The sequence below is a fragment of the Vigna umbellata genome, chromosome 3, assembly GCF_029865625.1.
Source record: "Vigna umbellata cultivar VRB3 chromosome 3, Vumbellata_1.0, whole genome shotgun sequence".
NCBI classification, from domain to species: Eukaryota; Viridiplantae; Streptophyta; class Magnoliopsida; order Fabales; family Fabaceae; genus Vigna; species Vigna umbellata.
Genome location: NC_142167.1, coordinates 10,180,035 through 10,196,297, shown reverse-complemented (window position 1 = coordinate 10,196,297; position 16,263 = coordinate 10,180,035). Strand labels below are relative to the sequence as shown.

The following is a 16,263-nucleotide window of genomic DNA, read 5'->3' as shown; positions in this document are numbered from 1 at the left end:
AAATTAAGCTTAGCAATTCATGCTCAGTCGTCAGTTGCTAACTTTGTTAAAGTTCATGTTCAACGAAGAAGTCTCTCAGAAAGAGTCTGAAGCTAAAGACTGAGCGGTAAATCCCTCTCGGCCGAGAGGTAAACTCGTCTCGTTAAAGTTAAAGACCGAGCGATAAAACCCTCTCGGCTGAGAGGTAAGCTCCTCTCGCTGAAGTTAAATACCGAGCGGTAAATCCCCCTCGGCCGAGAGGTAAACTCCTCTCGCTGTAGTTAAAGACCGAGAGGTAAATCCCCCTCGGCCGAGAGGTAAACTCCTCTTGTTGAAGTTAAAGACCGAGCGGTAAAACCCTCTCGGCCGAGAGGTAAACTCCTCTCGCTGAAGTTAAAGACCGAGTGGTAAATCCCTCACGGCCGAGAGGTAAACTCCTCTCGTTAAAGTTAAAGACCGAGCGGTAAATCCCCATCGGCCGAGAGGTAAACTCCTCTCGCTGAAGTTAAAGACCAAGCGGTAAATCCCCCTCGACCGAGAGGTAAACTCCTCCTATTTAAGTTAAAGACCGAGCTGTAAAACCCTCTCGTCCGAGAGGCAAACTCCTCTCGCTGAAGTTAAAGACCGAGCGATAAATCCCCCTTGGCCGAGAGGTAAACTCCTCTCGCTGAAGTTAAAGACCGAGCGATAAATCCCCCTTGGCCAAGAGGTAAACTCCTCTTGTTGAAGTTAAAGACCGAGAGGTAAACTCCTCTAGCTGAAGTTAAAGACCGAGCGGTAAAACCCTCTCGGCCGAGAGGTAAACTCCTCTCGCTGAAGTAAAAGACCTAGCAGTAAATCCCCCTCGGCCGAGAGGTAAACTCCTCTCGCTGAAGTTAAAGACCGAGCGGTAAACCTCCCTCGGCCGAGAGGTAAACTCCTCTCACTGAAGTTAAATATCGAGCGGTAAATTCTCCTTGGCCAAGAGGTAAACTCTCGTTGAAGTTAAGGACCAAGAGGTAAATCCCTCTTGGCCTAGCGGTAAATCCCACTCGTCAACCAAGAAGCCCTGATAACAAGGACTAAGTCTCAGGTATGCAACACTCGGCCTTATAGAACAAATGACAAGATTCAATACATGAAACCGTTCGACCCAAATAAGATACAACGACTTGAAGCACATGGAGAGCAAACCCCTCAATACAAAAAGAACAACCTCCTTCAAACTCATAAGTCCTATAGTTAACCGTTCGGCTAAAGCCGAACAGTTAACTCGGACTTGGGGGGCTTATGTTACTATGGGCTCACAGACTGCCGATCGGTCATAGGGCACACAGGCTACCGATTGGTCTTAGGCTACCAATCAGTCTCGACAAGCTTCTCAGCGTTTCAGTCCCGACAACCATTAAGCAGAGTTAAGGCGCAATAAATGTAGTAACGGCTACCGTTAAACAGTTAAGGTTTGCATTAATGACCATTAAGAGGTAAATTAATTGGTCAGATTCCTTTAAACTCTATAAATAAGGGTTTAGGCTTGAGGTAAAGGCACGATCAAATCATACTCCACTACGCCTTACTTACGTCCGATCAGGACACAAATATATAATTGTGATATACCGTTCATTAAACCGCTCCTAACTTGAGCGTAAGAGTATCTTTTGCAGGTACCTCCCCCTCCGGTCCAAAGCAACAATCGAGCGGTCAGGAGCATCGCCGATCGGAACAAGTGACAACCGAATGGTAAACTGAGAGTATACGAGCGGAACACACAAGTTAAAGGTTAGTGTTTCGGTCTCACAAAATTCCAACCGAAACAATTCTCAATAATATATTTCTTATGAATTTGGTAACAATGGAATATAAGTTCAAACTTATCTTCTTTTAACCAAAATATAATAAATTTATGATGTTCAAATTTAACTTAAACTCAGATTTTATAACAATGTAAACACAACAAGGAAACAAATATCAAGACAGCCTTGATACTCCACAAAATTTAAGAGCTTTCGTACGATTATTATGAAATTTCCACACTGAAATAAGTCCTTAAGGAATATGTAATCTTGCATTAGAAACAGTTATTCTGGACGAAGGTAGTAAAAAAGTTATCTTTTTTAAGACTCGAACTCAATGATGAAGTTGATGAAACCCTTATGGAATAATTCAGTGCTCCTGAATGAACTCCTTGATCTTAGTTATGAAAGCATCGGTTTTTGCACTAACATTGGGGTCCGTATCCACAGCAACCTTGTTCAAATAAAAACTATGACTCATTCCATGGCTCACATAAAGTTCAACGTCCTTGTTGGCTTTCTTCATGGCCTCATAGTACTCCATCTCCGTGTCCCTCACCAAGTCCATCTCCGCCACGCACAGCAGCACCGCCGGCAGTTTCAGCCCTTCAAGCGCCGGTGCCGCCTCACCCATCGGGCACGTTATTGGGTGGTCCTTCGTCGCCCCGACCGGCAGTGCTAACTCTAGGAACTTGTCGAGCATGTCCAACGTTAAAAACGGTGATTGTGGCATTTCCAGCTCGGACCGGCTCCGCTCTGACCGGACAAACCCGGGGTGAACCGGGATCGCTCCTGCAACCCGAACCGGGCTTAGGTCCACCGAACCGGCCCTTGAAGCCACCTCATGCACCACGTTCCCGCCAGAACTGTCCCCTATGAGAAAAAGCCGGTTGAAGTCCCCATGTTCCTCGAGCCACGGTTCACGCGAACCGGACCGGGCCACAGATTGGAGCCAGAGGAGGGTGTCAAAGGCGTCATCAATGGCGGTTGGGAGACGGTGCTCCGGTGCACGTCGGAGGAAAGGAGAAACTACAATTGCCTGAGTTGAAAGGGCAACTCGAACGTAAATTTGGTAGTACATGAACCAGTCCGGTTCACTGATGCAAAACCCACCACCCTGAAAATGAAGAATGATGGGTAACTTTTTTTTACTTTCCGACGCTTTCTCCGGCAAGTATAATCGAACACGGAGGTCATGGCCTTCACGAGAAATGATGGTATCACGAACTGCAATACCATCTATAAATTTTTCATGAGAAGGAACCGGATCAGACATAAACTTGAACTGGGCCGGTCCGGTCCATGTCCGGTCGACCGAACCGTCATCATAGATTCTGAGCCAACCGGACACTTCATCAACTAGGTTCTTTTGCTGCACCATGTTTTTGTAATGGAAAATTTAGGGTTGGATTAAAGATACTTGGTAGTAGTTTAAGCCAATTTGGGGTTGGCCTTATATAATGGGAAGAAATGTGACTTTTGAGGCTTTGGTGTGAAAAGTGGGATAAACTAGTGAAGCTTCTGGGAATTCTCCGCGTAAAGGTGTGTGAGACTTAGAAATTGTGAAGAAAATCCAAGTCTTCACTAAATATTATTATGTAGTGTTGTGTGGTTTGAAAATTCACGTAATCATTCACCAATTACATAATCACGAGAAACCGAAAGCAATTTCGATTCTAATTAATAATTAGTTTTTCTAATGCACCCTTTTGGAGAATTGAATGAAATTAATTTATGTTAATGTAAAGATGGATGAATGAATAAATTGGAACGGGAAAAATATGATTAAATTGGATAATCCTAATTTAATTGTATAACCACTTTTAGTAGTTATCTTCATGATTGACTAATCAACTTTTCTCGACAGTTCTTTTTTTATTATATAGTCGTGTCATTTTCTGATTCCCTTTTCTGGATTGTCATCTTGCAAGGGTGTTAGAGTCGTGCAATAATGCATTATTTTCCAATTTAAACCACAGTGTCGTTGTCACATTAACAACCCACTTGAATTAATGGTGAATACGATCACAAACATAAATTAAATTAAGTGAAAAAAAACAGTTTTATGAAAAACTAATGTAATATTTCAATTTATTTATTGTAAATACTTGTAACATCCCAAAAATACAATATAAACTATATGATAGAATAATTACATTTAATAATAATTCAGATCAGTCTTAAAATTAACAAGGACGTACGGTTATGGCCGAACGACTTTATAGAATGATTACAATTAAAACTGTATAGAATAAGCAAACATGACCGAACGGTTTACAAAAGGAACTACCGAGCGGTCAAATAAACTCAAAAGGAAAGGTGACCAGCTTACACTCAAACTAAACTATTGACCGAACGTCCTATTGTTCGGTCTTCATTTCTACTTCTACCAAATTTTCTTCTTCTAGCGCCTCTTCCAGCAACTCGTCTCCTTCTGCTCACATCCACACGGATGATCATTGCAACGACAAGGACGGACATACAAAACCAGACAACACAGGAAATACAGGGTAAGCTTATGAAATTTAATTCAAGTATAAACATACATTTCTCATATTCAAACACATCAAATACATTTCAACATACGTTTCAAGCAAGGCCTACTACTAGACTGATTGTCCGGACTGTATGAAATCTGTGTAGCTACGACGTTCGTGCACCCGGGTGATGTAGTAACTCGAATACTCTCATCAGCTGCCACCCGAGGTTAGTCCTATCTGTCCAAAGTACCCCTAAGGACTAGCACCTCCTGCCGTTCCCACACATGACCTACCCTCCTCTACGTGAGGACGAGTACTCACGGAACATCAGGATAAACCGCCAGCTTAGCATTACCACATTCATACTTTACCAATTCCAATATTCACTCATGAGTCGTTCCTCCCCGGAACGCTCGTTCATATTTCACAACATCTCATTCACATCATATTTTCTTCATCTTTCATTCTCAATCATTTCAATTTCCTCTTTGTTCAAAGATTATTAAGACACCAGATACTGAACGTTCAATCCTCACTCATAACGAGGACAAACACTTAGAACGAGACATAGAGGTCTCCAGTTCCAGAATAGAACACGACCGAGAGGGTTACTATCAGATTACGAAAGAAACCGAAGTCAGCTGTATATCGCAAGAATGACTAGAACGACCGTCACTTACAAAGTGAGTCAATTAGATGAACTGACCCTTGAGAGTTCTAACCGGACACAGAAAGAACTAGGCCAAATACTAAGGCTCTAGGCCGGAATCAAATGGACGTATACACTTCAAGACTTTCGGAGAAGAATACTTAGAAGGATTCACTTGAAGAAACCGAACGCTTATGAATATTTAGCTTATTTGAATTTACATCAAGAAATTTGAATGCCAGTAAATGACCGAGCATGGTAGAGAAGAAAATTTTATTAAAGCTAGGCGAAGGCTATTTTTCGTCAAGATAGATTATACTAGAAACGAGTAAGAGCCCTTGGTATAAGACCGAGCACTACTCAATTCGAGAGCTTGGTGTGAGACCGAGCACTACTACACTTATAATAGAAAGATTAATAAATATAATAAGATACTATTGGAATTGTGTTTAAAATAACTAAAATATACAAATACATATATTTACAACATTTAGGTTTATCACTGAATTACTCAGATGCAACTACGCTTGGCCGAACGCTCAAGCATAGTTTTACCACAGAAGACGCTCATCTTCAACTAGGATTCTTTCCAAATGAAAGATTTTCATTTCAAACAAGTTTACTAGGAACACCGAACGGTCAAGGACCGTTCAATGACGAACGTACATTATCATAAGGAAATTTCATATTCAGAATTCATTTACATTCAAACTCATTTCTCAGCATATAAGTTGATAATGTAACACATTCATTTCATAGCACATTTCATATTCCTCATACATCATAACATAATAATCATCCTATATCAATTAATCAGATATCACAAAAATCATGCTTCATGCAACTCAAAGAACGTCCATGCAACACAGCAAAACATACCAATTAAATTAAATAAGCTTCCCTTACCTCTGAGCGTGAACGAACGTCCTAAGGACAGAATACGTTTCGCCTGACTGGATTTCCTTCTACCCTTACGTTCCACAACTCTTTAAACTAACCAAACAGCCAAAACCCAAAAGTGGTTCAGACAGGATAACAACATGCAACCGGTACTTGGTTTGCATGTACCAGAGAACGAACGGCTAAGGACAAAGAGACTTACCAGTTTCAGAACTCAAAACTGTTCGGTTCAATTTGAAGCTTGGGACGCCGGGAGTATTCCTACAGTGCCTGAACGGAGATCGGAGTAGAGAATGGGTGAGTTTCGGTAGAGAGAAGCAAGTACTTTTAGAGAGAAGGAGGAGAAATGAAAGGTCAAAGTTTTGGAGAAGATAAGTGCATGCAGAGAGTGTGACGCGGTTTTCAGAAAAATCAGTTTTGTTTAAAATGAACGTCCGCTCATCTGCTGACACCTGCATTCCACTATCTGATTTTCGAATCCTCGTTGCTTGACACCTGGCGTCCGTTCAGAGGAGTTTTGGGTGCGTTTTTAATGAGGTCTGACAATACTTATTAGAAAATTTATCCAATTAATTCTTTAATAAATTCGATTTATTAATTACTTTTTTAAGTTTGTTAGTTGAGTTAAATAAACAAAATCAATTTTTTTAAAAAGTTATTATTTAAACGAGTTGAGAGTTCAAAGTTCTAAAAGTTTCATGCCAAGGATTTATGAATAACTTGTTTATATATATATATATATATATATATATATATATATATATATATATATATATATATATATATATATATATATATATCTTAATTGGATTGCGAAAAATAAACATGCAAGTTTTGATCAATTGGATTGAAAGATGCAAAAGTGATTGATGTAAAATATGGAATAATGATGTTGTTGGGTTTTCCGACTTATCTCTCATGTATTCATGAATTTATCTTTCTTCATTAATGTTAATGTCACTTTCTAATTTACCTTAAACCTGATGTCTCGGTAAAGAAAGCCCACTCTTAATCAGTAGTTTACAATGTCTTGTCTCCCTAGCAATTATTCATGTATTACATTCGCAAAGAAGCTTAAAGGCAACTGATCCTCCTATTCCTATGTTTAGGTAATATTGCTTCTGGGAGAATTTCCCCAGTTCTAGATTTCTCCGTATGTGCCCATATTGACAAAATTAATAATCATGCAATTGAATAAGTTAAACAAAGCATGCATAGAGTAAAGAGGAAAAGCCCTAACAATTAATGAAGTAAAGCATATATAATCAATAATCAATTCAATACTTAAGAGTTTCAAAGGATTACATCGTTTCCCCAACAACAATGGAGGTTTAGTTCACCATAGACATGGTGAAACTAGATGAAAATAATGAAAAGATTGAAAGATAGAACCCTAAAAGTTGAAGATCAGAGCTTTAGCATCCAAAATCTGCCTCCAAAGGGTGAAAGGAGTGTAATTTCGTCTCTTTCTGTCCAAAGATACCAACCCTAGGTCGACTAAACCCTTATATAGTTTATTAAAAATTACAAAAAATAGGCCCAAGCCCAATTAAATGACGCTCAGCAGTTTGGCGCTCAACGGTAAGTGTGGTTCTAAAGAATGATGCTCAGCTGTAAAAGTTGCGCTTAGCAGTGACTGCGATACTTGAATTTGCCTTCAACGATGCCGCTTAAGCGCGAAACAGTGTATCCATCAGCCAGATTGACGCTCAGTGGTGCAAATGGTGTTGAGCGGTGACAACGATTCTTCTTTTGTGCACTTTTCCTTCCTTTCCTGAGTCCAATTCCTTGCTAATTCAACTTCTTTCATCCAATTCATCTTAATTCCTGTCAAAATAAGGAAAACCAAGCATAAAACCCATCCAACTCTCTTCTTTCCAAAACTGAAGCAAAAACATGATTTCAAGCTAGTTTCTAGGTTATAAAGGTTGTTTTTAATGTAAAAAATAAGTATAAAATAACGGTTTTTCAACCGTTATCAGTTGTTCCTGGTTCATGGTGATTCGAGTTTACAACTTTATATTTTAGTTGAAGAGAATGGATAGTACGTTTTTTTTGTATTGGATGGTTTTAAAAACGTAGTGGAAGGAATTGGAAGAGTGCAAAACATAAGAAATCGTTGTCCAAGGACACGAGCAAAATTGCACCAAAACCCAACGAAAACGCATTTTAATCGGTTCAAATGAAAGATAATTCATCAAAGAGTAATGTAATTGGTTCAAATCAAAGATTAATCTCATACATAATTTTCACTATATTCAACATAGTATTTAGAGTCAATGGTTCTGATACCATGTTAAGAATTGTATATACCTCAATGTGAGGGGGTGTGTTGGAATGTCCTACATCGACTAGATATAAGGTCAATTTATAGTATATAAGTGGATGCAAACCTCACCTTCCAAGCTAGTTTTGTGGGATTGAGTTAGGCTTAAAGTCCACTTCTTAACATGGTATCTAGAGCCTAAGATTCTTTTGAGGAAAAAATTATGTCGCACCTGTCATTATACCCACCACTACTAGTAGTAGCGTCGTTTATCATTGATGACGACACCGTCATCTATCATTGCCACTATTGGAGTTCTAGTTTCAACTGACCATCATACAGGTTTAATCATCTTGGTCACATGCATCGGAGCTCCTATGCGCTTTCAACGCCTTTTGAAGTTCTAGATTTCCTCTATTTTCCATCATGCTTAGTGACACGTCTCGTCTCCTCTTAGGCAACGATTTAGAGCATCGAGGTCGCTCTTTTTTCTCTTTTAGGTTCATCATGCGTGGTCCTGATAATGTTTAAAAAATCGTTATTTTATACTTAATTTTGATATTAAAAACAACCTGTATGACTTAGAAACTAGCTTGAAATCATGTTTTTGCTTAAGTTTTGAAAATAAGAGAGTTAGATGGGTTTTATGCTTGGTTTTCCTTGTTTTGGCAGGAATTAAGATGAATTAGATGGAAGAAGTTGAAGTAGTAAGAAGCTGGACTCAGGAAAGGAAGTAAAAGTGCACAAAAGAAGAGCTGCAGTTATCGCTGAGCGACATTCTAAAGCACCACAGTCACCGTTGAGGGCCAAAACTGCAGCTGAGCATCATCTTGAAGAGCCACACTTACCGCTGAGCGCCAAAAGTATCGCTGAGTGCCATTTAATTGGGCTTGGGCCTATTTTCTTTAATTTTTAATAAACTATATAAGGGTTTAGTCGACCTACGGTTGGTATCTTTGGATAAAAAGAGGCGAAATTACACTTTCTTCACCCCTTGGAGGCGGATTTTGGATGCGGAAGCTCCTTTCTTCAAATTATAGGATTCTATCTTTCATTCTTTCATTGTTTTTCATCTAGTTTCACCATGTCTATGGTGAACTAAACCTCCATTGTTGTTGGGGAACCGATGTAATCCTTTGAAACTCTCATGTATTGAATTGATTCTTGATTTTATATGCTTTACTTCATTAATTGTTAGGGTTTTTCCTCTATACTCTATGCATGCTTTGTTTAAGTCATTCAATTACATGATTATTGATTTTGTCGATATGGACACATACAGGAAAATCTAGAATTGGGAAAATTCTCCTGGAAGCAATATTACCTAGACATAGGAATAGGAGGATCAATTGTCTTTAAGCTTTTGTGCTAATGTAATGCATGAATAATTGCCAGGGAAACAAGACATTGTAAACTAGTGATTAGGAGTAGACTTTCTTCACCGAGACATCGGGTTTAAGGTAAATTAGAAAGTGGCATTAACATTAATGAAAAAAGATGAATTCTTAAATACATGAAAGTGGATAGGATGAGTCGAAAATCCCAACAACATAATCATTCATATTTTACATCAATCACCTTCGCATCTTTCAATCCAATTGATCAACACATGCATTCATATTTATTTTTCAGTATTTGCATTTAAACCTAACAGAATTTGTTTTCAAGTCTTATTTAATCAAGAAATCACATAGTTGTCTAGGTCGTGAGTCCTTTGGGAAACGATACTTGGTCTTACCATTTTATTATTACTTGATAAGATTCGGTACACTTGCCGAAGTGTTAACAGGTGCCACGTCCCGTCTCCTCTCAGACAATTATTCAGAGCGTCGAGGTCACTCTTTTTCAACTTTAAAGTGCCTTGATTAGAGAATCTTGGATTTTTAAGGTTTCTCTCTCCTGTTCATCAATATATTCTTTTGCTACTATCTCTTCTAACTTTTTTTTGTTATCAGTGTGTTTGACTCGTCTATATATATTTTTTCTCCTGTGGTAAAAATGATTTTTGTTAGTTTATTTGTAGTCGTGTTGGCTCTTCAACAATGACCTCTTTATCCACTTAATATCAAGAATGCATTCCTCAACAACGATTTATAGGAAGAGATTTATATGGAGCAACCTCCAAATTTGTTGCTCAAAGGGAGTTTTCTGGGTTAGTATTTCGTCTTCTACGTCTTCTTACCAAATCATTAAGAATTTGGTGTCACTCAAGTATAGAAGCAGATATTTTAACCAAGTCTTTACTAATTATATTAGTAACAAGCTTGGTACATACAATTTGTATGCACCAGCTTGATGATAAGTGTTAGATATATTATCTTTATCTTATATTTATATTTTATCTTTAGTTAGTTTGTTATTATTTCTTATTTGTATTTTGGGCTTAGTTCATATTTCTTCTATTATAAATAAAGGATCCTATATGTATATTCAACACAAGGGAGATGAATCTTATACATAGTTTTTCACTATATTCAACAATATTCAACCTTAATAGTTGTATTGTATGCTCATACACATCGACCTCCATCATGTCATACTCCCCTGGCCGACCTCTTATAGGCCGATCTCCATCAAGTTGAGCTCCTTTAGCCAAGTTTTCTAGGTTGAGCTCCTAGAACTGAGTTCTCTAGGATGAACTTCTTCAACTGAACTCTCCAAGTTGAGCTCTCTTAGGGTGTAGCTCTTTCAACCAAGTTCTCTAGGCCAAACTCTTTCAATCGAGCTTTCCAAGTCGAGCTTCTTTAGTCAAGCTCTCCCAAGGTCGAGCTCCTTCAAGATCTTTGCCTTTCTAAAAATTGATAATAATAGCGAGGCCTTTTAGATAGAAAAGATTTTTTTATTTCATATATATATGGTTAATTCATATAAAATTAGTTCATCTATAATATCATATCACATATACATAGGTTTCTTCTATGCTGTAAACTAATTTTCTTTGTGTTTTATATTTAATCGAAATTGAAATTCATTATTTGATTTGAAACCTCAAAACCAAAGAAAGAGTTCTCTTATAGTGATCAAATTCTATGCACTCAACTTGACCCATGTCAAGGTCCTTCAATCAAGCTCTTCATGTCAATCTCCTTTAATCAAACTTTTAAGGCCTAGTTTTATCAGTCGAGATCCTCAGGCCAACCTTAAAGTCTCTCCTAGGTCAATCTCCAAGATTAGTCACAACATGGCCGAGTGGTATTACAGCATGGCATAACAGAATGAGTGGCCAATAAGAGCATGGTCAAATAACAACAATAATGAGAAATTAACATCTTAATGCAAATTAAGGTATGATTAGGTAGTCATTAGGTTGACAAAAGGATAAAGTCCATCACAACTACTATATATAAAGGTTTAAGGTATGACTTTAAGATGATATATATATAATATGCATCAATTGTTAACTAAACATTCATTTATTGTCTTTATCTTTTGCAAATATCATTTGACATTGTGGATAACATAAAAACTGAACACTATGGACAGTATGAAAATCGAGTACTATAAACATTTTGGAAACCAACCTAGAAAATAACTCAATCCATTCAGTTTACTCTAAGAACCAAGAAGTTTAGAAGAGTTTAGAGTAGACAAGTGTAAGCAAAGGATGAGACCGAGTGGTTTAAATCAAAATAGGATTGATATATAGATGAAAATTTTCAAAATTCTCGTCACATTCTCTTAATACAGTTTTATCTCTTCAATTTCTTCTACTCTCTTCTTTTTTTCTCCTTCTCTCTAGAGTTCTTTAATCTCAATTCATCTGTTCAACATTCAGACTGTACCTAAAGAATTTGTGTGTTAAGAGCTTGCATTTCACCGATTGGTGTAGTGGTTAAAGCTGGTAAGTTTCGTTCCTTTAATTCTTGTGAATTTCTAGAATTTCTTGCACATGCAAGTAAACCTTGTTGTTTGCATGTGTTCATCAGCCTTCTCTTTCTCTTTCTAACTTCCTTTTTTTTGTACTTTGGTTGGTGTCTTCTCACCACTCAGTGAGTTATAGATGTTCTTATGATTTTTTGGAAGTGATCAAATTTCTGGAAAGGTAGAAGTCGTTCAGTTTGGTCAAGAGGTAAGATAAGCTAGTTAATTTAATTGTTTGGTTGATGATGTATGAAAGCGTTGTTTGATGGTTTTGCATGTGGGTGAAATTGAATGTTTGGGTGTTAGACATTGTTTGTGTGACATGTTAAATGTTGTGATTATTGAGTTGTCGATTATGCAAACTTTGTAGTGAATTCTAGGTTGAGAAAAATGTCTAGTTTTTGGTAAATTATAGTGTATTTTCACTCTGCAGAATTATCCAGAAAGTCGAGCATTCGTTGTTGACCGCTCGGGCAGGTTCAGGTACTCGGTCATCAATTTGGTTTGGTCTTAGCTGTATTCAGTTTCGTAGTAGTATTCGGTCTTAGTGTTGCTCGGTTTCGTACTGACATTCGGTTTTACAATATTTGTTTTCGGCCTTGGCAATATTTGGTTTGGTATTAGTGTTTGTTATTAGTCATACTCGGTTTTGTATTAGTGTTCGGTTTAGTAGTGCTAGGTTTCATATAAGTGTTAGGTTTTGTATTCACGTTCGGTCTTAGCTGTGTTCGGTTTTGTATTAGCGTTCAGTTTAGTAGTGCTAGGTTTCGTATAAGTGTTAGGTTTTGTATTCACGTTCGGTCTTAGTAGTGTTCGGTTCTGTATTAGCGTTCGATTTAATAGTGCTAGGTTTCGTATAAGTGTTAGGTTTTGTATTCACGTTCAGTCTTAGCAATGTTCTATTTTGTATTCGCGTTCGGTCTTTGAGTAGTGCTCGATCTCGTACTAGCACTCGGTCTCTTAGTAGCGCTTGGTGTTCTACTAGGGTTTAGTCTAACCTTAGTCCTCAGTTTTACATAAGTATTTGGTCTAAGTTATAAGTGTTCGGTTTAGTTCTGGTGATTCGGTTATTCTAAGAGTTCGAGATAGTATAAATGTTCAGCAGTGATCAAGCGTTCGGTACTTAACTGAGTTCGGCTTATGCTTAGGCCTGATAGGTCATTGATGTTCGGTTGTACTCAGGGGTTGTGTTGTTGTCGTTCGGTCGTCTTCTAAGAAAGGTTATTTATTCTTTAAAGGGTTAAATATGTTTTTCGTCCCTTAAGTATCACACGATTTTGGTTTTAGTCCCTACTCAAAACTTTGATGGTTTTTAGTTCTCGAAGTTTTATAACTCTTAGTATTAGTCCTTAAAAATGGATGGCGTTAAGTTTTAGTAGATGTGGCAAACGACGATGCCAGGTTTGATGCCAGCTGTCGTGCCACGTTGATTGTTTCATTTTTCAAGTTGAATCTAACTTCGTCTTCTACGCCACCCAGAAGCTTCCCGTTTCTGCCCCCTCGCCCTCCACGCCCTTCAGCAGCACCGTGGCCAAGAAGGTTCATTTTCACTTTGCGTTGATCGCCAGAGGAACGTGTACAAAAAAGTCTACCTATTTTTTCCCCTTTCATTTGTAAAGTTTTGGATTCTTGAGATTGCTTTTATCCTTTTTTACAATTTGCAGCATTTACAAGAACATGGGAACATATGATGTTTTTGTTAGTTGTTCCCTTTTCTCTTGTGTATTTCTTTCTTTCTCATTGTCCCTGTATAATAAAAATAAAATTTGTAAATTATATGAGGGGCTGTTTTTCTTCTTTTTCTTCTTCACCAAACATGTACAAACTACTGATGATTTTGCAGAAGTTAATGACCTTTTCTTTAAATTGGATTTTACTGTAAAATTAAGGGGAAATCTAAAGAAAAATTTCGAAATCACGGAAAAAGATAATTTTTAAGTTTAGTTCTTACCCAAGTAAACAGTTCCAAAGCCTCCTTCTCCAAACTTCCTAGCTTCATCAAAATTGTTGGTTGCCTCTCTGAGCTCGTCGAAGGAGAAGACAGAGATCCCAAAGTAGACACCTCCACTTTCCATGGACGTTGTATTTTTGAAGGAAGAAGAATAAACGTTTCTTGATTTGTTTCAAAGGCATGAACGTTTCTTTCTTCCTTTCAATAACAAAAGAATAACACCAACCAAGGCAAAAACCCCAACCAGGTATTCCAACACATAACGCTGCAGAAAAAGGGTGTTTGTCGTTTGCACGACAGCTGGCATCAAACCTGGCATCGTCGTTTGCCACATCCACTAAAACTTAACGACATCCATTTTTAAGGACTAATACTAAGAGTTTCAAAACTTCGAGAACTAAAAACCATCAAAGTTTTGAGTAGGGACTAAAACCAAAATCGTGTGATACTTAAGGGACGAAAAACATATTTAACCCTTCTTTAAATGATGATTTCACTGTTTGACTCTGATTGCTTAGTATAATTGCATTGATTTACTATGTATGAGAAATTGTATTAATATTCAAATAAGGTATGATGTTCAACCTGGTATGAAAGAGAATTCCAAGAGGATGTCTCATTGATTGGTTAATCAAGGTGGTGGTATAGTATGAATATGGATAGCGAAATCTACAGCGTTCATCCTGACATTCTAATGATTACCAAGTCTCAAGTAGAGATGGGTAAGTCATGTCGTGAGAATAGTAGGAGGCCCTAGCCAAGGGGGGGTCATACGCTGAGTGATAACGGATTAACCTTGTGTGGCAGCTGATGGGTTTCCAGTTACCACACCTACGAGTGCACGAACGACCAAAAGCTACATATTCATACTAGTCCAGACGGTGGAGTTGCAATGGTCAGTCAATATGGATTTATATGTTTTTTTCTATATGTATGATTATCTGATATGTTTGTTTGTAATGTATGTTCATATGATTATTAAATTACATTAGCTTACCCTTCTTTTTTGTTTTGCTATGTTGCCCGTTCGACATTTTTTTGTGCTATAATCATTCGGTGGATGTGAGCAGAGGATTGTGAGTGTTCGGTGGAGCAGACGCTGGACGAAGAGGACACAACGGTTTAGACTAGGACAGATCAGTCATGTGGGGATTTTGTTTAGACTGATCATTTGTGTTTATAGTTTTGTTCCTTAGGCATATTTCTGTAAAGTTTTAATTTTATGGTTATTTTGGATAACTGTATTGTTAATACTTTATTACTTAGTAGATGACTGATCTATTGTATTATTTTATGTGATGACTCTATTATATAATTATATTATATTTTTGGGATGTTACATTTACCGTACAACCCGTCTTGTTTTTGGTAAACCAAATTCAAGCCTTCTAACTAAGCTAGGTTTAATAAATGAGCAAAATTTTATTCATATGTTTTTTAGTCAGGTAGAAATTTGAAGAGCTTGAACCATACGATTAATTTGAAAAATATAATAAGAAATAATAAACTAAGATGATTGATAGTCCTGATTATGGTGAACTTAAGATTGTATAAGAAATAGAGAAGTAATAAGATACAAAATGGTTTTATATAAGAAACTTATATAATAAGAGGGTATTGTGAAACAAATTTAAAAAATGACAAAAAAAACTTGGGTAAGGTGATTTATATAGATAAAGGGAATCTGAAATCTGAGAAAAAAAAAACAGAATAATGATAATATTGACCACTTTCTAAAATCTGGAAAAAAAAAAATCTCCAATGGTATGCGTGTTTCATGAAATAGTAGTTTTAGTGTAACCAATACAACAAACGACATCTAAAACATGTGGATGTGAATTACAAGTTTCTTTACTTTTGTTCATTTGGCTTGCTAAATAATTCAGTACTGCAAGTTGTGATGTTTCACATCATTGCATTATTCTTATGGTTCAATTTTGTCACTTTATATCTAATCTATGTATATGAAGGGGATTTTTCTATGTTCCCTTATTTTTCATTTTTATTTTTAAGTTACTGTTTTATTTAAGTTTGATTGATTTTTTAAATTTAACTGTTCCTTTAAATTTAGTTACTTTTTAAATTAAATTAAAAAATCATCAACTAAATAAATAAAAACTATTTATAAAAGGATATTTGCTTTAAAAAATCACACTACATTTTTATAAGAAATGATTAAGTTTGGTATGATTATATAATTTGACATTTAATTATTTTGATACATCAAATTATATTTATCATTTATTATTATATAAAAATATTAATAAAAGATTAATAAATAAGAAACAATCATGACGGACAAACCAATTCATAATCAAATAATACATAATAAACTTTCATACTAATATTAGAAAATAAAACAAAATACCATTTAATAATCTTTCTTTTTACCGAGTTTATATGTT

General features: G+C 36.7%; 1 protein-coding gene across 1 annotated transcript; it reads right to left on the bottom strand.

Annotated features, from left to right (window-relative positions):
* Positions 1 to 1,873: 1,873 nt before the first annotated feature.
* LOC124847860 (strigolactones hydrolase CXE15-like) lies at positions 1,874 to 3,208 on the bottom strand. The gene has a single exon (XM_047325447.2). The coding sequence runs from the start codon at positions 3,130 to 3,132 to the stop codon at positions 2,122 to 2,124; it is 1,011 nt and encodes a 336-aa protein (XP_047181403.1). The 5' UTR covers positions 3,133 to 3,208; the 3' UTR covers positions 1,874 to 2,121.
* Between the last annotated feature and the right edge of the window lie 13,055 nt (positions 3,209 to 16,263).